This window comes from Mercenaria mercenaria, chromosome 15 (assembly GCF_021730395.1).
Source record: "Mercenaria mercenaria strain notata chromosome 15, MADL_Memer_1, whole genome shotgun sequence".
Lineage (NCBI taxonomy): Eukaryota > Metazoa > Mollusca > Bivalvia > Venerida > Veneridae > Mercenaria > Mercenaria mercenaria.
Window position 1 is genome coordinate 7,365,178 of NC_069375.1, and position 25,383 is coordinate 7,390,560.

Consider the following 25,383-nt stretch of genomic DNA (forward strand, 5'->3'; position numbering starts at 1 on the left):
ATTGTTGCATGTCTACACCAGTCAGTCAAGAGATCGGTGTTATAGGAATGAACCATAATAAAGATAAAATTCAGGAAAACTCGCGTCGTTAACCAACTTTGGGAATGTTTTCTTAGTTTTTGTTTCCAGTGATTTACTAAACTAATCGTCGTCTCAGTGCTTGTGCATTTTACAGCCAGCTGAATTGTTCCAATGCGTATACACATACCTTGATACAGGTACGCTATCGGTCGGGGACATGGCATTTTTTCTTTCATTTAGCGGTCAAATTTAAAACTTAATTGGTAATTTGGTCGTACGTTTGCCCGTCCCATATCCGTGGAAAATAGACACTCTGATGATTGGACTTCGACCTTCAAAACATATCGTAATAGTAACAAATGTAATAAGTTCATATGTGAATACAAATGTGTAACAACACTTGCGTTTGGGATAATAATAATAATAATAATATAAAAATATATACTACTAATAATAAGTAATGTATAGCTAAAGTTAGATGCATATAAGATCTGATGTCAGCTGTAGAAACTGGACAGATTAAGTTACATGCTTGTACTAGTCTGTTCAAGATTTCGATGCAACCTCGAAAAGGAAAAAATGATTTATAGACATTGTAGCATATAATTGTTCAAATACTTGCCTGTTCGGTCTGTTTTATATAATATTCAGCTACAAAAAAACTAAGAAAGTAAGTATGTAACTGCATCACACTCTATTACATGATGTCCACCACGACGAGGGATGCGGCTGCCACAGAGGTATGAAATCAATAACTGTGAGTAGTGGTGTTAGTGTTTTGAGCTGTATTTTTTTATTTCGACTTTCCATGAAGATATTCTGGTGCAGGCATACGTGTAAATGCCTAAACATATTATATAATTAATCCTGGTCGCCAACTTTGCGAAAAAAAAGATGTATTCAGCTGTTTCAATTGGACGTTTATTAGAATTGATGCGAAAATCATAGTGTTTTGAGCTGTATTTTTTATTTCTTTTTTTAAAACTAACACCACTACTCATCGTTATTGATTTCATACCTTTGTGGCAGCCGCATCCCTCTGCGTGGTGGACATCAGGTAATAGGGTGTGTGCATGTATCTACGTAAATAGAGGATATGAGGATATTTGGGATTTTTTTTAGTGAATATGGAATAGATTCTATATCTCACTGAGAAGTATTTTCACGAGCGCGTAGCGAGAGTGAAAATGTGAACATTTCCTCACTTCGAGGTAAGATATATTCAACAATTTTTTGTTTTTATTTTTTGCGTTGAGATGTGCATTTTGCAACCAATTTTGATCTAACCGCGGGAAACAGACGCGCGTTAACAGACATGACGTCAGACGTGTTGTGACCTTATAAAGACGCACACAACATAAAGTTCCATTTTATTTTATTTTATTTTTTGCTGCATAACGTTATGAAATTCTCATTAATTGAAATAATTTGAATCGAGAAATATACTATAAAGAACAAAGTGCGACTACAATTTTCATCCTGTTTTAAGCAAATAATATTTTTTGGAATGAGGAGTGAAAGAATTAACGAGTTAACGAGCATGTTTACAGTATGCTATTGTCTCTCGTCGTCGTTTGGGATTGGGAAAAGAGAAGTATGGGGTGTCGCAGCTCATGCATTGAATCTCCTTGATGAGATGATAAAACGTTGTATGTCAGTGGATAGGGAAATATTATTTTGATATGATAGATGTTCAATAACAAACAGTAGATTGCTAAGAGTTAGAGGGCATTTGAAATTGGAAAAGTAATGAAGAAGTCCGCGATGGCACAACCTGTCGAAGGCCTTCGAAACTTCATAAAACACGGCTCGAACTTCTTTGTCGTTATCGAGAGCATTGCAGATGTCGTTATGAAGATAGACCAGTAAGTTCACTTTAGAGTCACTTTTGATAAAGCCTGATTAAAGAGAAGTAAGGAGATTGTTTTGAGTGAGATATTTGTAAAGATATTTGTGAATACACCGTTCCATAAGTTTGCCTATGCAGCTAAGAAAGTAGATTGGTCGATAGTTCGAAGGTTTAAGGGATCTGATTTTTCAAAATTTCGAGTAACATTTGCTAGTTTCCAGGACGAAGGGAAGAAGGCATGCGTCAATAACTTGTTGAAGAACTGTGAAAGAGGTTCAGAAAGTTCTGCTTTACCTTCTCGAAGAAGTTTAGAGCTGATCAGATCAGGGACACATGCTTTAGCTGGATCAGTGAGGGATATTATAAGATTCTTTAACTGGTTACAGGTGCAGATGGGAATTTCCGGCCTCGAGGGTAACTGTTTAGGCGGTAACGAGGTTTCTACCGAGTTACCGTCTAAACAGTTACCCGAGAGCCGGTTATTCCCATCTGCACCTATAAACAGTGACAGAATCTTTTTCTTGCATACCGATATCTAGATATTATAATAAAAATAAAATAGTCGAACGGCTTTCTTTTCAGAACTATTTTTTATAGCAGCGTATTTAAACAAAGCGCGGGAAATCAACGTCCGCAAACAGGAAAGACGTCATGACGTTTCAAAGAAAAATAATAATGTTAAGTTCCGGTTTTGTTTTATCAGTTCCAGCGTAACGTTATGAATCTTTTATAAAATAACGTGTTTGAATCGAGAAGTATACTATCAGGAACAAGAGGAAGTGTCATTGGATTTTTATTCCGTTTTTCGAAATAAAATATAAATATCTACATTTCATACTACATTAACATTTCATGAATGCAAGATAAATATCTTAACACGAAAATTTGCTCGTTACTGCTCCAAACTGCCAAAGCATAACAGATAAAGTTTTCATGATACCAATTAACTTTTTATGAAAGTAGTTAACTAAGAATAGAAACGGAACATATTTGGAACGATTCTACTATCTTGGGGTAACGTGGTTCAGGAACACTGAATAAGGTAAACAATTTTCTTTCCATCAATTCTGTTGGATCCATTTATGCACAGAAATTTATCTGGTTTCGTAAAAATTATCATTAAAAGTTTCGCGAAAGAAGATAATTTTTCACGAAAGCAGATAATTTTTCATGAAACCAGATAATTTTTCACGAAACCACAAAAAGTTTAAAGAAACGTTTTCATGAAAAGTTTCGCGAAACCAGATAATTTTCACAACAGAATTTATGGAAAGAAAATTGTTTGCCTTGTTCAGTGTTTCAGAACCACGTTACCCCAAGTCATAAGAATCGTTCCGAATATGTTCCGTTTCTATTCTTACTTAACTACTTTCATGAAAAGTTAATTGGTATCATGAAAACTTTAACTGTTATGCTGAGATAGTTTGAAGCAGTAACGAGCAAATTTTCATGTTAAGATATTCATCTTGTATTCATGATATGTTTATCTGTTTTCGTGATTTGTTTTGCTTTTCGTGAAAACATAAATCATTTTCGTGAAAGTTTTCATGAAACCTGATAATTAAGTAGTGGCAGTTTTATGCCACCATATTACTGTTTATCATTTGGGACACAACTGGGAGGAGTACACAACTGGGAGGAGAACCACGTTACCCCAAGAAAGAAGAATCGTTCCGAATATGTTCCGTTTCTGTTCTTAGTGAACTACTGTCATGAAAAGTAAATTGGTATCATGAAAACTTAAACTGTTATGCTGTTGCTTCTTCAACAAAAAGGTAATCGTACAATTTCTATAACAGGAGTGCCATTATGGCCCTAAGTCGCGGGACTTTAATGTGATATGTCACACTGTGTCATGGATGGTTACAGTTGTGCTTAGTATACTGATACGTATTCTTGTAAATATATGACAAAGAGAAGAAGTCAGGAAGTATAAGCTTTACGAGCTTTACCTTGAAAATGCCAGACACGGATTTTTCTGCAGATTGCATCCTCAGACTTCTCGGGAAGCTCAACACATACGGAGGCAACAAGATTAATATAGTGCCGAATGGAGTACTGAAGGAATTAGCAAAACACTGTGCCCCATAACATTTGCAGTATATGCAAAAGGTGTGTGTCAGGTGGAGGATACCTATTGTCTTGTCCAAACAGAATGTTTTGGAGGCTCAGTTGGCCATGTTATTCAAAATCATCATTAACCTGGTAGATATTCCTGCCTATTAATTTCTCACTCTAATTCGAAGCCGCGTCACATCTACTGCCCTGATTTCAGATTTCAGGAATTGATCATCGGGGGCGTTGTTTAAATTTTTAAGCATCTTAATGATAAACCGTGGTTAATTAGACGATGAAACACACGAAAGCCTTGATTGTTTTCATTCATATATGTTCATGAAAATATATTTGTGAAAATTATGCTGAGCTTCGTCTATTCCAGGCGTAACTGACCGGACCTCATGCGGCAATTTTGACGTTACAGTTTACGTCATAATACTCTCTTAAAGCTCCGCGCGTCAACCGTGGTTTATCGCAGGAAAGATCTACGGAATTTTAACAGTAACGAACGTTTTGAACCGCTTTTTGAAATATTTTTCAGAGTGAAAATTTCTGACTTATGTGTTTTAGTAACGTTTCGATATTAAAATATTTAGAATAATTCAAAATGTTTATAGATTTAGATCTGCTTAAGATATAGATCTACCGAGATTTTATGAGAATAAATATCATGAAAATTGTTATTATTACTAACTTCTAATTGTTGCTAATATTACTATTATTTACTCACTCTATGTCATGAGTAAATCAATTATTCACTAATTTCATGTTCCTAACTACAAAAATAACAAACAATAATATAGGATACAGGTCTTAGTATTTGACAGCATTCCAATGTACAAAAAATACGAATATATTTGTCTTGTAAATGCCATTTGTGCTATATGGTAATTATCGACCAGAAGAAGTGGGGTAAAGTAATGGCGTACCTTATAAAACTTGTACCTGCAGGTATAATTTTGTATCCGCAGGTATAGTTTTATACATGCAGATGTAATATTGTACCTGCAGGTATAATTTTGTAGGTATAGTTTTATACATGTATGCAGATATAATATTGTACCTGCAGGTATAATTTTATACTTGTGGGTGTAAAATTGTACATGCTGGTATAAAATTGTACCTGCAGGTATAAAAAAATAGAAGTTCCCAGATACCACCAGTATTAATAAAATTATACCTGTAGGTATAAATTGGAAAGTATAACTTTATTTCTTCTAGCGGTATTTGTGTAGTTTGGACCCAAATGGTACGCCATATAAATGCGGTTATCTCTATCTTTGTACTCCACTCAGCGTGAAAACATCCTAAATAATAATAATAATAATAATAATAATAATAAGGCAAACATACAATCAGATGTTCATGAAAATCTAAACTGTAAAAGTGGGTTTTCTATTATGTCCCGAATGAAACAGATAAATGTAATAACTTGTACTCATCTAATCTAGAATAGTTAAACAGCACATTAGATGACCACTCAGGTCTCTCGCAGCTTCTTTGACAACCACAAAATCAAAAATCATCAATTGTTTAGCGTGTAAAACAAAAGTTCTTTCAAGTTATGAAACTAGGTCAAAGAGGATAATGGCAATATCGATTTGATACAGCATAAAATAATTCGATATAAAATTAAATGCGTACCAGTGAACGTTACTTTTCTAAATGTAGATACCGAGTCTGGAATGAAGTATCCGGATATTCTTATATAATGTTAAATGTATAGCTGCCTTTAATGTTCTAATAATACACGACTACTTACTCAGTAGTAATAATTATCAAGAAAATGTCCATACCTAAACACCCTTAAAATATATGAATATACATTTAAGATACGTAATTGTGAACCTTATTTTCTATTATTGATGTACTGTCTGTACATAACTTTGAATGTTTAAATTCACAGAAAAGATTAATGAGTAACGATTATATACAGCTTTTTTTTTAAAATGAAGATTACCGTCACAACTGCAATGGCACACAGTGGTAGCGGCCCATTTGAATATCCGCGTAAAACCTGTGTTCTGAATTCTATGCATGGTTTATGTCAGACTAAAAGAAAAAAACTAGTAGATAAGAAATGTTTTAAAGTAAACGATGGGTCGATTGCATTTCATTTGTGGAAAAAATAGCGTAAAAGGTTGTTAAAATGTCTGGTTAGGATTCAATACTGTACGGGATTCGTTTTACTGGGCTGAAATTTTTAACTGACTATTGACATGAATTTGACTTTTTTTAACTGAAGTATCGTATCTGTCATTTGAAAGATTAAAGCACGCAGGGTCTCATACCTTAACTGAATGTTTCATTTTACATGTCAGTTGTGGTCGCGGCTTCGCAAGGTCACAGCGGTGAACACCACGGTCACGGTGGCGGTCACCAAGGTGGAAGCGTTCCTGATTCCGGACAAGTTGATGCCGTCATTGTCGACATAGAGCTCCATTACAACGAAAAATTGTGCCTCGAATTGCAGAAAGTCTGCGGAAGTGACGACGTTACTTACGATAACCAGTATGATTTCATTTACTTATAAAACACCAGTTGAATTTATTACATATCTCATTCCATTGTTTAATATATGACAATTGATAGGGAATCGATCCTACCGATTTTGGTCGCGAACGATGAAAATCGGTAACGATCACTCTATGGCAACATGCGATATATGCCAAATACTATCGAATTAAAAATGTGGTCTTCCGGCACGTGCAAAGAGCGTCTGACTCCGGACTTTTTGGAAGATACGCGTTTTCCTTGTGCGTAATAAGCGTCCACATAACTTGTCTTGCACATCAGTACAAATATATTTATTGACAGTATTATTTTTTATTCCAAAATCTACCTTTAAATGGATACAAATGCATATTTCTGTGCAAGCTGATGGACTGTAACGATTCGCGACTGAGGCATTGCCTTATTTCATATTATTCAACATTTAATACCTATACTTTTGAAAATACAGGAGAAAACTTATTTGTAATTTCATGTAATAAAACATTTGATGAATGGCTAGCCAGTCGAAGGACCTCAAGCAAACATTTTTTTTACTATCGTCAGAATGTGTAAACTGATAGATAATGGATATCTTTAGTTGTTGAACAAAATTCTTAAGGTAATTGGATAGATATATAAGCTCCGTTAAAAGCATCCATTTTGTTTATGATGTGGTTGCCACATTTTTGCAACGAACATATGATGTATAAATTTCTTGCTCAATTGTTTTCTCATATATTTGTCAATACTTCTGCACGTTAGATAGAGCGGAAGTGATGGCGTAACTTCATTTATTCAGAAAACGTAGACTAAAACCTGGATTCGGCGTACTGAAATGAAAATTGTTTTTGAACTAATGGTAATCCGTGAGTAAACTTATTACAGCGGCACTGTTACTGTCTTTTAATGCTAAAATATGATATTAAAACATCTGAAACGTTAAATAATTTTATAGAATGTCTTAAATTTAATTGAAATGTGCGGTTTACTTTAATCTTGGTAAAATATCAAAAAAATAAGAACAATGACTTATACATTTTATTTCACCACATTTTAGACCATATTTTTTATTAATGACTACGAGAACTTTCATTAAAATCTACATTGTGGAACATTATATATTCGCGAAAATATTATGGAAGCTGTGATTGTCCCATAGACCTTCATTATGAAAAATTGCGCGAGGTCCAAATTTTTCATGTCAGTCAAGCAAAAATTCAAACACACGACCTATCTTTTTATTTGCTGATTTTTAAGGTATATTCTAAAGTTTTGAAAAATCAAGGTTTAATAAAATTCTACATTGTAGAAAAATTCGGTCCGAATATGCAGAACTACCTTAACATAGCAATCTTTTGTAACCGATTACCTCCCTTTATGACTCTCACTGTGCAAGTTCATGAGCAATACTGAAAATAGTACTTTTTCTAACCAGGTAACTGTATGTTATGTATATTCTCTATTTGGACAGCTAATCTATCTATCTTTACTATAAATTAAATGATTAAATAGATAAAGTAGTATGGAACTTTTAGGGCAAATGCCACAGTTGCCTATATATATTTATGACCAGTTATGGGAGTATATATATATAGGACAAACTTTTTTATATGGGCAAAATATCTTTAAACTTCGTTTACTGACTGAGAATCAAGTTTAAAACGGAAATATGCATAAAAATCATAGATACCCAGGCTTAATCTTGAATTATCTGTAATTGAAAGTAGATTTTATTCAGTATTTTCCGGATTTCAAGGGCAGATAATTGATGACCAAGGCTGGGTTCCTATGATTTGTTTTATCTCATAATTCTGTTTTTGCTTTAATTCTCAGTCAGTAAAAAAGAAGTTTGAAATAGAAATAAAAATTTAAATGTCCAGCTTTCTTGCCTTGATCTTGAATTATCTGCCTTTAAAAATCGGAGTTTTTAGTATTTTCTGTTTTCTCTAGGGCAGATAATTCAAGATCAAGCCTGCAGGGGTACCTGTGATTTTCAATATGTATTTCCGTTTTAAAATTTACTTCGGGTATAAGTTAACGGCATGTCTTCTTGACAAAAAAGTGAAAAAGGCAACTTTAAAAACAACTTTCATTTTCTTTGTCCTTTTATCCATTTCCAAGAGAAGCATATCGCTCACAGTTCTTCACACATTCTTCGGCAAACGTACAGTTTCAGATATATAAAATATAGATCTACAAACAGAAAGTATACGTAATTCACTCGAAGTACAGGGCACATGTTTCTTTTCAAATAGGCCTGCCATATCGCCTTACACTTCTGGACCATTTTTATGTTCTACAATAAACTTCACTTAATACGAAGACGTTTATAACGAATTTCCGGTTATAAGGAATAATTTTCCCTTCTTTATTTTATAAAAACACGTTAGCCCGAGTGGTGAAATATTGAAGCATTTGAACACCTAAAATTTATAAATAGAAATGTGTATAAGGAGCGTCGAGTTTTTGATGCATGCTTGACATAACAGTCCAAACAGCCCAAACAATAACAGAAAAAAATGCTGCCTAGATATCTAACTACTTTACATGACCAAACTCAATTTTATACAAACTTTAAATGCTCATAATGCCTTTGTTCAAAATGTGGTTGCCACATGTTTCATTATAACCATAAAATATATCGATTTCTTGTAAAATCCTATATCCTTTAATTATTTTCTCTGACAGATACTTGTCGAAGGTCTGAATATTGACGCAATACTGGAATGTTTTATTCAATCCGATCTTTTGATTACCTCCCTTTATGCCACTTACCGTAAAAGTCCATGTGCAGTATTCAATGTTGCGTTTCTCTAACCATATAATTGTGCATAGAATCTATTTGGAAAGTTACTTCGTCTTCTTTCAACATACGGCGACAATCCTCTCAAGCTTGCTAGCCACGGCGAATGTCCACCACCAAGAGCAGCACCTGCTTCGACAGTGCCACCTGCAACAGCGGCACCTGCCATACAAACAGGGATAGGTTCTATTGGAATGACGGCAACCGTTGGTATGACAACTACGACGGTGATGATAACATCAACTACAGCAGCAACTACAGCGGACCCAATTCACTCCATCGTTCAGAACGTGTTCTGCCAGAACGCTGCAAGCATTTCTTGTGCCAATGATTTCCAAATAATCTGTGGATCTGAGGGACAGCTGCACCCTAATCAGTAAGTTAGAAAAAATGAAGTCATCTGATTTATTTTAATATTTTGGAGATATCTTAAATTTTAAGTAGACATTTAAACACTCATAGATAGCTAGTATTATGTGCTATTACAATGTACGCTACAATGTCAAAGTGGATTCTAGACTAGACCGGTCACGACGTACATGGCTGTCCTAGACACCTTATCGGAAAGAAGTAGGACACATGTTTCAGACTAAATTACCTGTGTAGAGATAGCCAGTATATTCCTTGTTTTCTAATCCATTCATTTGTTCATGTACAAAGTCATGTATGTCGTTATATGTGCAGTTTTCAAAATAGATACTGCTGAGATCTATTCATTGTAGTAGATAATAATTAAAGCTCCGGAGGATTTTGTCTGGGAATAAAAATATATAATGTCTGTCGCTTGATAGGGAATCGATTCTACCGATTTTCGTCGCTATTGAGTTATATACTATCGAATTAAAAAAATGTGCCCTTCCGGCACGTGCACAGAGCGTCTGGCCGGATTTTTTTGAAGAATAAGCGTCCACATGACTTGTGCGAACCGCAACGTCTTGCACATCAATACAAATATGGGTATTGCTGTTTTTATTCCCAGATCTACCTTTAAAATGATACGGAATCGATCCGTCTACAGTAACATGCGATATACCGAATGAGATATTAACTATCGAAATAAAATGAATGTGTCCTTCCGTGCTGTCATTAGACAGTTCTTTTCAAATCTTATGGAATGAGTTGAAGTCGGATCGATTCCCGATTGAGGCAGTGCCTTACTTCATATTAAGACGCCTCGTAATACTATCATTTTGTTATCATGTACATACATAATGCTTTCTTGAACATTCTTTATTTTATTTCTTTAGGAGCGAGATGTCGAAACAGAAATGTGTCGACCCGACACTTACCGTGGCTGACAAGTCGATATGTCCGATACCAGGCCGATAAGTCGATGTACCTATGTCACAATGATACAGTCTTAGTTTGTTCAACGTTTCTTTATCTCTAATAAATTAACAGTCATTTTGTTTCAATGGTTGATATTTTTTGTTTCAATTGTTGATATTGCATATCTACACTACTGTAAGTCAAGAAATCTGCGTGATAGTTAGTTAAAATAAAGATGTAAGTCAGGCAAACTCGCGCCGTTAACCAACTTTGGAAATGTTACGTTTTCTTAGTTTATGTTTCCATCGGTTTACTGAATTAATCATACGCAGAGCTGTTAGCAGATATTTTGCTGCTACAACTTACGGATTTTATGTTGAGGTACTTTACTTCGTAAATGAAATCTAGATTGATTTTATGACTTCATAATTCAATGAGATGTGCTTTTCGTAAACAAAAACATGTACAGATTCCACTGGTACACTATCTACAGCAAGCCCAGTAGAAGTCACTCAAATCTTTATCATAGCAAAGTTTAGTGCAAATTTCATCGTATAGACATGTTTTCACCCCTGATCGTTATATTTTGCTTTCAGTCTTCGTGTGATGTCTTTCGACGAAATTAACATCTCTTTTATATCATAACCAGTGTGACCAGAAATGCATTGTAACAGTTATACAAATATACATCGCAAGTTAATGAAATCACTTGTCCCTGAAAAATCAGTCGTCTCTGTGCTTGTGCATTTCGACAGCCGACTGAATTGTTCAAATGCGTATACACATACCCTGATACCAGTACGCTATCTGTCGGGGTTTTGTATTTAGCGTCATATTTAAAACTTGATCGGGAAATTGGTCGTACACATGAGTGTAATAAAGCCATTACATAAAATGATAATACACAAGTGTGTAATAAAGCTTTGACGTCGACGCCGTTTATAGTATAGGAGAAGTTGGTCAAATTGACTTGTGTATATAGTAGAAGAAAGTAGATTTTTTATGTTTCGACAGGTAAAAATAACATGTGATAAAAAGAATATAACATTTCTGACTTTCCACATTGAATTTATCAAACTCGTTGAATAAAATTGATAAAATGCTCGAACGAGCCTCGCATTTTATTACTTTATTCAACTCGTTTAATAAATTCAATATGAATAGGCACTCACGTAATATCCTCTATGTACTAGTTTCACTTTCAATGGCAGAAAACCTACCTTTTTCAACAGGAAACTTATGATTTATAACTCTAAAGTTACAGAGTACATTTACTAATATTTTAGGTAAAATATCTAGCTACTTTTCATGACCAAACTCAGTTTTATAATTCTCTAAGGCTCATAATGCCTTTATTCAAAATGTGGCTGTCACATGTTACATTATAACCATAAAATATATCGATTTGTTGTAAAATCCTATTTCCTTTAATTGTTTTCTCTGACAGAGACTTGTCGAAGGTCTGAATATTGATGCAATACTGGAATGTTTTATTCAATCCGTTCTTTTGATTACCTCCCTTTATGCCACTTACCTTAAAAGTCCATGTGCAGTATTCAATGTTGCGTTTCTCTAACCATATAATTGTGCATAGAATCTATTTGGAAAGTTACTTCGTCTCCTTTCAACATAGAATTTAAAGTCTTATGGAACTTTAAACTAAACATTTAGACGACTGTTCTACTCGACTATGCCGGTTCTGTATAAAGTGATCAGTAAGTCTCGTTTCAATTTACAAATAATCAGGGCCTTCGAGTGGTTTATCGTTTAATTTACCATGGTTCAGAGTTCAGATGCGTAGGAATTGAACCACGAGGGCGTTAGCCCGAGTAGTGAAATACTGAACCACTTGAACGATTGACCGTGGTAAATTAGACGATAAATCACAAGAAGGCCTTGATTGTTTTCATTCTGACATGTCCATTGATATATTTTAATACTAGTAATTATGCTGGACTTCATTTAACCGATGAAAAATTTATCGGACTTCATGCGGCAATTTGATGTCATAATTGACATCATATTGCTCTCTTACCGGCCAGTGCGTCAACCATTGTTTATCGCAGAATATACAGTGCTTGAATTCCTTCTTTGTTTAACTAGTAGCCCGCCCGCTTAGTTCAGTAGGGAGAGCGTTGGTCTATGGATCGCGGGGTAGTGGGTTGGATCCCCAGGCGAGGCGTATGTTCTCCGTGACTATTTGATAAAAGACATTGTGTCTGAAATCATTCGTGCTCCACCTCTGATAATTCATGTGGAGAAGCTGGCAGTTACTTGCGGAGAACAGGTTTGCACTGGTGCAGTATCCAGTAACACTGATTAGGTTAACTGTCCACCGTTACATGACTGAAATACTGTTGAAAAAAGGCGTGAAAAACAAAACAAAACAACACAAAAATGATCTGATGTTTTGTGAACATAATAATCAATCGGTTTTGTAATCATTACCACTGAAAAGAGCAAGAACAGCTCTATACGAAACTTTTCTAATTTTATCATCCTCAGCAGCTTGCACCAGTAGGACAACATCCTATGTTCAACCAGTAATGGTGCAGGTTTTGCACCAATCTCACCATAAACCATACAGTCTGGAGTTGACTTTTTATTAAAATCAGCTTATAAAACTTCAACTGAAACTGATCCAGTGCTTTGGTATTTTCTATACTCTTTACCTCACTAGTTGCTATATAACAATATAGGTGTCATATAGCATCAAACAAATGTAACTGGACAGGAAATGGTACAAAATAAGCCTCATATCCATTTATAACAATGCAAACATAACTTTAAATTCCTCTTTGTTCAAATAGTAACCGTGCATTGCTTTATTAGAAAACAGGATTTCATATACATGGTTATGATTTACATATGAAACTTAAAAAACCCGAAATATTTCATCTTGAATGTGGAACTTGTTAACTTTTCTTTTTAAAGAGTCCCAGTATAGTGTGCACCAGGATCCTGCTGCCTGGCAGGATTAATTCTAACTTTGCAACCAGTGTAGATCATGACCAACCTCCACATTTGTGCAGTCTGATCATGATCTGCACTGTTCGCCATTCAGTCAGTATCCTTGTTATATGCACTCCTATTAACAGTTAATGATACTGTCCAAATTGAAAGATAAATAATTTCATCATAGAAATTTAGCAGGATAAGGTTTAAGTGATTTACTGTTCTGAATATGTGTTCAGAATTTTGAAGGATGATCCACTTGGAAGATATATAATATTGGTCTTGGAAATATACATTATGTTTTATCAAGAAAGCATGTAATGTTAGGGTAATGTTAATATGCAAGTGTGTGTTTCATTTCTTGATTCTTGGAATGAAAACTTGTTGTTTAGTCAAAGAACAATGTTCTCCTTTATACTGCATGTTTAATTTAATTAGATAACATTGTACATGTATCATTGTTTTTTTTCAAAAAGCAGATTTCATATACATGGTTATGATTTACATATGAAACTAATGAAATAAAATATTTCATCTTAAATGTGGAACTTGTTGACTTTATTGTTTAAAGAGTTCCAGTCTAGAGTGTGATCCCTGGAGTTGACCAGGATACTGTTCTAGATGTATGATTGGTATATCTTTCTGTTCTCTTACATGTGCAGTTCTTTAAACAGGAACACAAGAAATATGGTTACAGTGGTGTGGGAGACATTGATTTACTCCAGTGTGTGTGTGTCACAAAGCTTGTCCGCACTCGTAAGTCGAACATTTCTCATCTGATCTTCACCAAACTTGAACAAAATGTGCTTGCCAATAACTCATTAGCCAAGTTTGATAACTAGCGAAATCGGCCCAGGCACTTCTGAATAATGGCTCTTGACCAACAATTACGTAACCATTAATACAAGTCCATCTAGACTCACATGACCAAAAATTATATATATAAAGACAGACTTACTATTTAGGTGATTAGGCAGTTGTGTGAGACATGCGCTTTTCTCGAAAGCAGTTCTAGTTTCTCTGTGTATTTCTTTGTGAAAATGGGAAAACATATTGTTGTTACTTCAATAAAAGGGTAATCCTATCATTGCTAAAATGGCCCCCGAGTCGCGGGACAATGACTATGATTATGTCTCACTGTGTCATGGATAGTAACAGTTGACCTGAGTTTGATCAACAAATATTGATACATGTACATCTAAATATACTAGTATGACAAAGAAAAGTAGTTAGGAAGTATACGTTTTGTGACATTTTCCTTGAAAATTGACATTAAAAATGACAGACACGGAGTCGATTTTTCTACAGACGGCATCCTCTGACTTCTCGGGAAACTCAACCTGTACGAAGGTAAACAATACTGATGAAATGCCTAATCGAGTACTGTTCCCAAAGGAAACATTGTGCCCCATAACCTTTGCAGTATATGCAAGAAGTGTTTGTCAGATGGAGGATACCTGACGTCTTGACCAAATAATGTCTCGGAGTCGATAGAAAGTAAGGCTCAGTTGGCCGTGCTATTAAAAATCATCATTATCTAGTAGATACTAGTATTCCTGTCGATTACTGTCTCACTCCAGCACGGAGCCTTATCACAACTGCCCATGAACCCCCACTCCTACCCAAGAACTATTACCACATGAAACAGCCTACCATCGGCTACAGCTGATACCCTTCACTTGGAATCCGTAAAAAAAACCCAGCCATTTCTGATTTTCTAAGATCGCCCCGACTTCAAGTACCTCCTGCTCTGTGCCGACCGTTGCAACAGTAACAGGACAGGCAAAAACGTAGCTGAGGTAACGCATTACTAATTTCTTTTAACTACATGTATGAACACTTGTCCAACTTTCTATATTGATCAAACCAATCGTGCAAATTAAAATCACGATTTGTCTTATCTCTCTCCACAATCAGCAAAGGTTAGCCAGTAATGTTGGCTTGTGGACAACATTAATTATACGGACGATGAAGATTTTTGTTCCATTTTTCGCTTTAGGTTTGTATTATTTTCAAATAGATCTGTTTTCCTATTTTACTTAAGAAATTATTAAGACCTTCGAGTGGTTTGTCGTCTTATATACCGCGGTTAAAAGTCAGACGCGCAGGAAGTGAACCACGATGGCGTTGTTTCTATTTAAGAAATAAGTTCCCAAGTGTGATTTATGGTAGAATAACCAGTGTTTTTCGTTCTTATGCATAAGAATATATCACGAAGGCCGTTGGGAACTTATGATTCTAACACGACATACTAGTATCAACAGTGTTAGAAGAAATGGTAACTACTTTTTACGACCGGATCAGATGACGTCATTGCACGCGAGTGGTTTATTGCAGAATAACCCGAGTTAGATTTTGCTCTACATGTATGTAGGTTATTCGCTGGTCGTGTTAGAATACTAGATCTAAACATCTTTAGACAAAACTCACAGGAACAGAATGCATGAAAACAGAATGAAAAAGAAATGCACGAGAATAAGACGATACACATGAAGGCATCGATTGTTTTCCGTCTTATATGTTCATCCAAATATTTTGGTCAAAATTATGCTGAGCTTCATGTAACCGTATTATGCTACTTGAAGGAACTCTAGTAAAATTCCACTACATCACGCTCTGCTGCACTGGTCAGCATTTTCTAGATATTGTTGATTTCCCGCCTATATGCTTCAGTCCATCTATTAAAGTGGCAGTGTAAACACACTTGTGTTCTTAGCTTCTCTATTCCTACATTTGTGGTACATATGTACCGGACCAATGATTAGGCCAGCGAGTATAACCAATTAGTTATCATCGAAAAACAAAGCACAAAGTCCCTTTATGTGGTTTATTTGGAATGGATCAATGGTAACATGTGTGTGGTAAATACTGAAAATATACGAAAGAAACCATATAAGGTAAAGGTACGAGCAACCTTGAGTACGAATCCAAAAATCTATTAAAACAGCTAGGAGAGTATGCGACTACAAGTTATTGCGGCCAAAACAAGGACTAATATGAATTATTACAAAATACTGCATAAACTTACACCATGCAACCTTTATAAAGCTGTAAAATTCTGCAAACGAAAAGTTTATCGTTAATTATGTCATCGCGTCAGCGCCAAACCATGAGACAGAGGGAAACCAAAAGATACAAAATTACAAGAAAGTTTATGTAGCGGAAAGATCAGTACTGACTCTCGCTAGCGAACATGACACTCCCCACCTGATATCAAAGATATCACTACACAATATTAAAACACGTAAATTTTTTAACAATCTGCTATTAAACGTTGTATATCAATTGCAAGACGAATTTGGAATTATACAATCAAAAACCTGTCTACAAGGACCACTCTTGAGAGAGCAAAATTATGGTCCTTATTGGGAGGTGGGCTTTTACCACAGGTTAAATGCACTGTGCTTTACCTTTATAGATACAAATCAATCCTAAACAAAAATTGCCAAAAATGGAAGCTTCCTATCTAGAGCTCCGCACAAAATCTTATCTGAGGCCCTTCAGAAAAAATCCTTATGCAGAACAACAAATAGAAAGTTTACACAATGGTACAATATTGTATAAAATAACTTTGTTATAAATCAAAAACTTCCGAACATATTTTACAATGCAGTTCAATAAATTCAGATGCTTGCATGGTACACAGACAGTAGCCTAGACTGAACATAACGCGGTGCCTTACATAGAATTCTAATGCAGTGCAGAAAAATTTATGTATAACCTAAATAGATTATAAATGTTTCTATCCTATTAAGAAGGACATTGGTAATTATGGTTTAAAAATGAAATATCAAATATGTAATAACTTGCACTTATAAAACCCGTATGGAATAAACAAAATCTATACACACAATGCTTTTGTAATGAACATTTACACAAAACTCTCTTTTACACTATATTGTTAATTGGCACAGTCCACAATGAATCACTTCATAACATTAACAAAAGTCAAAGCTTAACCAGAAGTACCGTGTTAACTATTGGCCTCACAAAAAATGACCGTTTTCCATCCTTTATTACACAAACCTCCACTTTGCGTATTTTACCGTCAGTACTAGGAAACAGTTTGCTCACCCGTCCTAATGGCCAACAGTTTCTAGCTACTTCATAGTCCTTGAGAAGGACTATGTGATTGACCTTTAAAGGTGCATGATCTGATTGCCCTTTTGGTCTGGACTGCAGTGACTGGAGGAAATCTTTCTCCAACGCAACCAGAACTGATTTGCAAGATATCGGACACGCTTCCATTGGTCTTTGTACAGATCTTTCAAGTTAAGGTCATTGTCGCAGAGTGCGAGACATTATTGGATTGACTTAATTTTTTATCTACATTTTTCTTTCATTATTATATACAAAGTATTTGTTTATTATTATTTGGTAAGCATTATATTATTTGCTCCTAATAGTTATTCTTTAATACATTGCTCCAAATATGTGTTCTAGAAAATGACACTGTCCCCTATTGTTTGCTCCCGATATATGTCCTAGAAAATTATATCATTATTTTGCTCCCATTGTTTTTGGCGGTAAAATTTCCATGATTTCAATGATTTTTACATGTTATTTTGGCGGCAATAGTTAGTATATATATAGCCCGTCTATTTCTTGTAGAAGGAGTATAAAGTCAGTAAAAGGGATGTAGTTGTGAGTAAAATATTTTGGATTAAAAATAAAAAGATAAAAGTGGCATTCTGTGTTTTGCTGTTAAATTATTGTCGTAGATTCAAAACTAAGTTTAAGACAAATGGCGCCGGAACCCGGGGAATAGCAATTTGGATTTAAAGTGAACTTGTGTGTGGATTTAAAGTGAGAAAAGAAATTGTGATTTTTATTTGAAAGAAAAGAAATATAGTTTGAAAAGTTCTAAAGATTTTCAAGCACTATTTCGAGGAGTGTGTTGTGTAAGGGTGGGAAGTTTATCATTTCAATACATCTAGAGTTTTAATGCTGAGACAAAGGATTTATTTTTCTGTAGATTAAAGTAACGTAATGGAATATAATTCTCTGCTACACCTTTTGTTATATTTGGATTAAGATAACGAATAGTGTTTGGATTACGTTTTTTTGCGTATAATTCTCTGTGGAAAATAAGTTATTATTCACAAATATCGAAAATGCCGTCTTCGAACCTACAGTACTTGAAAGGTGTGCGCACACGCTTCGTTAATGCCTTGATGAAAGAAGTGCAAGCTGGAACTGAGTTACTTCAAATTAACTTAGAGGAGTTGTTACCGGAGGAACTTGATGATGTATTCAAAAATGTGCAGACTAGTATAGCGAAAATTCATTTTGGACAAGAAAAGTTAGACAACCAATCTGAGAAAATATCTAATGTTGTAGGAGATGAGGATGATAGTCTGATTCAATCAATCCTTGAGGAAGGCAGTGCAATTTGTTAAAAAGTCTCGAATGTCTTTTTTGACCTTGGAATCCTGAGAGACCGACTTGAGTCAAAGTTAAAGTCAAAAGAGAAAACTGAAGCTGATGCAACTAAAACTTCTACCAGAGCTGATAAACTTCAAAGATTGGTGGAAACACAAATGAAACTTCAACAAGATTTAATGCGAGTGCAGTTAAAAAATGAAAGTCATTCTGCTACGGTGAAACTACCTATGTTACACATGCCATTGTTTAATGGGAACAAGTTGTATTGGACAGAATTTTGGGACTCGTTTGAAAGTGCCATTCATAACAATGAGAAACTCTCAGATCAAATGTTGACAAATTCAATTACTTGAAGAGCAAACTCACTGGTGAAGCTAGGAGTTCTATAGCTCGATATTCCCTCACGAACGAAAATTATGTTGTAGCCATACATGTACTTCAAGAACGATTTGGTGACCGCCAAGAAGCCATCGACCTTCATTACAAGAAAATAATGGATCTTTCTCCACCCCGCAATACCAAAGAAAACTACGATATTTCATTGACAGCACTGAGAGACATTTGAGAAGTTTAGAAGTACTGAGTCAAGACACTAACCAGGAAGTATTTGTCTCTATGATAAAGAGAAAATTGCCAAGTGATGTACTTCTTCAACTGGAAATCATTAAATATGATAAGGTACCATGGTCTGTGTGTAGAATACGAGACATTCTTCGCCAATACATCACATCAAAGGAACATTCTGAAAAAAACTGACAGCGCAAAGAAAGAAAGCAGCAATCACAGAATGTCAAAGAGCTCATCTAATTTTACAAACCAGAATAGCGATCAACGAAGTGATAATCAGAAATATTCTGGAGCATTAGTAGTGCATGAAAACCTGGGATCAAAAAAGTCAAGTCCAACGAAAAAATGCAGATATTGTTCAAAGACGCATTGGAGCGATGAATGTGCAAAGTATCAAACAACTGATGAAAGAAAGAAGCAACTGAAGAAGAGCTGTTATAAATGTCTCCGTGAAGGTCACCTCTCAAAAGAATGTAGAACTTCAAGAGAATGTGTATATTGTGGTGAACGAAATGTACATCACAGAAGTCTTTGTGAAAAAAGATTTGGGAAGAGAACACCACAAACAGTTCAACTCTCTGAAGAAACTGAAAGAGAAGAAAAACATAAGGAAGTTGGTCTTCTTTCATCCGGAGAGAATGTTTTGATGCAAACTGCGAAAACGGATGTTAAAGCTCCAAAAGGAACGTATACGGAAAACATCCGTTTGTTACTTGATTCAAGGTCACATAGAACCTATGTAACCGAGAGTTTAGCACGACGTCTAAACTTGAAAGAAGAATCAGAAGAAGAGATTAACCTGGTGACATTTGGAAGTGATAAAACAAAAGTGATTAAGACAAAAACAACGAAGCTGTGCCTGAAGCAGAAAACTGGGAAATACATGGTTCTAAGATTACAGGTTCAATTTATCGCAACACGGTAAAGTTCATTTCGCCTTCGGATTTTGCAGATAAAACGAAGCATTTGACTTTAGCAGATAACATTCCATGTAAAGCGGAAACCATTCAACTGGACATGTTGATAGGAAATGACTATTACTTGGATATCATCGAGAATGACAAAATCGAAATACAACCAGGCCTGTACTTGTTGTCGTCCTCTCTGGGCTGGATTCTTACAGGAAGAACACATGTCAAGGATAACCATTACAGGGTCAATTCAGTTACCATGTTGACCCTTACAAAAGGACCTCCAATTGTTGACAGTATGTTTACTCCCGTGGATGAGTGTTTGCCCATCAAACCAAATATTGAAGATTTTTGGAATCTTGAAACAATTAGAATCACAGATGATCCTCAATCAGATGGCGATGAAAAGGCGTTAGCTCATTTCAAAGAGACTGCATCTCGTGACGACGACGGAAGATATTAGGTCAGTTGGCCTTGGAAAAGTAAAGTAACCGAGTTACCTGAAATTAGAGGATTAGCCTTTGGGCGATTGAATTCTCTCTCAAAAAAGCTGGAAAGTCACCCTGATCTCTTTAAGAGGTACAATGATGTTATCGAAGATCAGATTGAAAAGGGTGTCATAGAAAAAGTTGGAAAATAGAAATGGGAGAAAGGAAACACTACATACCTCATCATGTAGTAATAAAGCCAGAGAAAACAACTACAAAACTTAGAATAGTTTACGATGCTTCTGCAAAGACGAAACAAGACAACAATAGTTTAAACGGGTGCTTGTTTAGAGGACCCGTACTTCTCAAAGATCGTTGTGGAATTCTTCTACGATTCCGATTAAATAAAATTGTCATGACATCGGATATTGAAAATTGGTCTGCAACAATCAGACAGAGATGTGACCAGATTTCTATGGTTTAAGGACTGGAAGGAACCAAGTGTTGAGGAAAACAACGTCCAAGAATTCAGATTTTGCCGTGTTCATTTCGGGGTCATATCGAGTCCCTTTTTGCTCAGCGCTACGGTTGAACATCACCTGGATTCGTACGATTCAGATCTAGCAAAGAAACTCAAGGAAAACATATATATGGACAATGTGTTAATTGGATGTGAAACGTCAAAAGAGGGACTCCGAAATTACAGAAAGGCAAAATCGATATTCAGTGAGGCAAAAATGAATCTACGAGAATGGTCAACAAATGATGATATATTAAGAAAGAAATTTGCCGACAGTGACACAGTAGATGACAATATCACCAAAGTCTTAGGTCATACATGGAATACGGAAAAGGATACAATCTCACTGAACCCAACCACTATTCTTGACGAGTAGATAGAAGTTACTAAACGAAATGCATTGAAAATGGTGGCTTCAATTTATGACCCACTTGGTCTCTCTACACCCATAACTGTAAGAGGAAAAATGTTTATTCAAAAGTTGTGGGAAAAGAAATTAGTTTGGGATGACAAAGTGATAGGTGATGATTTGCAAGATTGGAAAGAATTCCAGAGTGATCTGAGACAGTTGAAATATAAAGAAATCCCAAGATACATTGCCTTAACACACAATAATTCTTCTCTGGTGTGCTTCACTGATGTCTCTAAAAAAAGCATATGTGATTGCTGTTTACCTGGTGCAGATAAAAAATGAGGATTTTCAATCATATCTTGTGTTTCCCAAGAGTCGTTTGGCTCCAGTGAAGGGAATAACAATCCCTAGGCTCGAGCTTATGGGTGTTTTAATTTGAGTTCAGTGTATGGATTTTGTGACAAAACAACACTCGGATTACCGATTCAAAATTCGATTCTGTTCACAGATTCGAAATGTGTGCTAAATTGGATCTCTTCAGAAAAGCCTCAACCAGTTTTCATCAACAACAGAATTAAAGAAATCAAAAGTCATGACCATATTACATTCAAATATGTAAAGACAGAATCAAACCCAGCAGATATCGTGAGTCGAGGATTTACGATGAACCAACTCAAACAAAATGGTTTTTGGTGACACGGACCCAATAATTTGAAAGAGATTATTAAAGGTGGACAAGACATAGATAAAAACAAAGATGTTGAGACAAGTGGAATAGATCTCAAGAGTTCAGTTGATGAAATCAAAGAATTCGAGGAAACTGAAGATGAACCAGACCAAAGCTCTAGCGAAACTGAGAGTTCTCTAGTGTTGGGCACTACTTTTACGAAAGAAGTTCGACCCCCATTTGACATTGAGATTGAGAAAGTTCCATCAGTGACGAAACGTTTTCGCGTTACAGCCTGGTGTTTAAGATTTGTATCTGTAGTTAAAAAGGGAAACCAAAGAAAGTGTTACTTAACAAAGGAAGAACTAGAAAATGCGGAGAAATTGTGGGTAAGATATGTGCAAATGAAGCATTTCTCAGATACGATAGAATCCATTGGATCTAAAAAGCCAAACAACTTAGCAAGACAGCTCGATTTATGTATCGACAATGAAGGGTTTCTTCGATGTAGTGGTAGATTTGAAAATGCCGAACTCACTGAAAGTGCTAGATACTCCATTTAATTACCTTCAAAGGAAAGATTGACGCATCTACTGATCGAAAGATCTCATCAAAGGATAATGCATTGTGGTATATCTCAAACACTCGCAGAAATTAGAAACGTATATTGGATTATACATGGTCGTGCTAATGTGCGGTCAGTGCTACAAAGATGTCTTGTTTGTAGAAAGGTAGAGGGTGGTCCATATCGCATTCCATATATGGTGCCATAACCGTTTAGCAGAGTTCAAACATCAACTCCATTTTCTTCGGTGGGCTTAGATTATTTAGGCCCGCTCTACACTAGGGAGGACAAAGTGATTAGTAAAGTGTGGATATGCCTATTTACATGTCTAACCACTAGAGCGATCCACTTAGAGATAGTGAGAGATATGACCGCCGTTTCTTTCGTCCAATGTTGACACGATTTATAGCAACAAGAGGTACGCCTGAAGAAATAATTAGCGATAATGCTAAACAATTCAAACTTACAAGTGACACGGTTCGTTTGGTATGGTGCAATGTGGTGAAAAGTGCAGATGTTCAAGATTATGTTGCACATTCTGGAGTAAAATGGTCATTTATAGTTGAAGTTGCACCATGGATGGGGGGAATGTATGAACGTTTAGTGGGATTAGTGAAAAGGTCTATGCGTAAAACAATGGGAAAAAAAAAGTTAACTTTTGATCAAATGCTTACTGTTGTCAAAGAGGTGGAATCAATAATAAATTCCCGTCCACTTGTGTATGTTTGGGAAGATTTGAAATCGTCAATAGCTCTAATCCCTTCACATTTTATTTGTTTGAACCCCAAAACTGGAATACCAGAAACCAAAGACGATGAAGATGACCCGGATTTTAATGTGAAAGAAAATAGTAGTGATAAATTGCTCAAAATGTGGAAAAAGGGTGAAAAGCTTTTAAATGTGTTTTGGAAAATATGGAGAGAGGAATATCTTTCTAGTTTGAGAGAGCGTTCAAGAATTAACATCAGATCGCCACGAATTCAGGCAAAGAATGCGCCAAAACTTGGCTATGTAGTGTTAATTAAAGACGACCTGCCACGTGGTCAGTGGAAATTAGCACGGATTAAAGAACTAGGGTTGAGCAGTGACGGTGAAATTCGGTCTGCTAAGGTTACAACTGCCTCTGGGAAAGTTTTCCAACGACCCCTGAATCTCCTCTTTCCCATAGAAACATCAGGTGAAACTGTAACAGACGATGATGTTCAAGGCAAATATGATATCGATAATGAACAGGGTAGTTCTGAGACAGATAACCTACCCGACATAAATCAACGACCAACAAGAATTGCGGCAACTAAGGCTAGAGAAAAAATTCAGAAATTGCTTTAGAATCTGTATTATTTCTCTTTTTTTGCCTGGAAGGTCACATTAATGTGAAAATTGAACAATTTAAATAGGTATATACGTGCTAAGTGGTGCATAAATATAGTGGAATTAATTAGACATAAGATATGTTTTGAAAATTATTTGAAAGAGAACACATCATACATACATGTATACTAAATGATTGTACATAATTTAGTCGCTTGTAACCTTCATGGGGAGCAAACTAACGCTTGTTCATAGACTGCAAAGTACAGCACGATGATCTCGTGGTTTATCTAGTGTATTGTACATGACTGGGAGCAAACTAGCGCTTGTTCATACACCACGAAATCAAGCACGAGGATTTCGTGGTTTATCGAGTACACTGAAATAAACCTACTGATAGCGCATTAGGAACATTGACACGTTACCATAAACTTAGAAAATGTATCTTTGCGATATTTGTGATAAAAAGTTTACTCAAAAAAGAAACATAAAAAGGCATATTGAACATTTCCATGATACGTCGAAATACTGGTGCTGTCCACTAACAATGTGTAATTCGAAGTTTCTTCGAAGATATTATGTTGTGAATCATCTTCAGTTAGTGCACAAATTGAAGAAAACTGAAGCGCTAAAAATGGGATTGGAATTGACAATTACTACAAGTTCAAAACAACAACCTTCAACCAGCTACTATGAAGATATAACATCAGACGACGACAACCCAGATAACAGACATGCGTTGGCCCAACGTTGGGCCAACGGCAGACTCTTCTGGCCCAACAAAGATTTCCAACGTTGGCCCAACGCCATTTTGCTAATTGGCGCAACGTTGGCCCAACGGTTGGTACACCGTTGGCCCAACGACTGGAATCCTACACTTATCGTTGGCCCTCCATTGGGCCAACAACTGGTATCCTGCACTTATCGTTGGCCCTCCATTGGGCCAACAGCATTTTTCGTCTATCATGGTTGGTCCAGTGTTGGGCCAACGCTATCCCAACGACTACGAAACTGAAAAAAGACTAAAACTAGCATTATTTAGTACATATTTTATTTTCAAATAGTTCTGATTTTGTTAAAGTTTAACAAAAAGAAATCTAACATTTATTTAAAGTTTGTTTGCAATTTCCCTGAAGAAATATAACAGAATATTTCATCACAACAACATGTCAGATATTGATTCCAGCCTTTTATAAATCTAAATATTTTTCTTTTTTCAGTCACTGATT

The 25,383-nt window shown here is 35.6% G+C and overlaps 3 protein-coding genes across 3 annotated transcripts; all 3 read left to right on the forward strand.

Annotated features, from left to right (window-relative positions):
* Nucleotides 1-725: 725 nt before the first annotated feature.
* Nucleotides 726-10,633, forward strand: LOC128549193 (uncharacterized). Its single transcript, XM_053525720.1, has 4 exons — nt 726-761; nt 1,930-2,220; nt 9,257-9,600; nt 10,472-10,633. The coding sequence occupies exons 1-4, from the start codon at nt 726-728 to the stop codon at nt 10,551-10,553; spliced, it is 753 nt and encodes a 250-aa protein (XP_053381695.1). The 3' UTR covers nt 10,554-10,633.
* An 8,870-nt stretch (nt 10,634-19,503) lies between these two features.
* Nucleotides 19,504-20,325, forward strand: LOC128549194 (uncharacterized). The gene has a single exon (XM_053525721.1). It carries the CDS (start codon nt 19,504-19,506, stop codon nt 20,323-20,325), a length of 822 nt encoding a protein of 273 aa, XP_053381696.1.
* A 2,908-nt stretch (nt 20,326-23,233) lies between these two features.
* LOC128549195 (uncharacterized) lies at nt 23,234-24,172 on the forward strand. Its single transcript, XM_053525722.1, has one exon. The coding sequence runs from the start codon at nt 23,234-23,236 to the stop codon at nt 24,170-24,172; it is 939 nt and encodes a 312-aa protein (XP_053381697.1).
* The last annotated feature ends 1,211 nt before the right edge of the window (nt 24,173-25,383 follow it).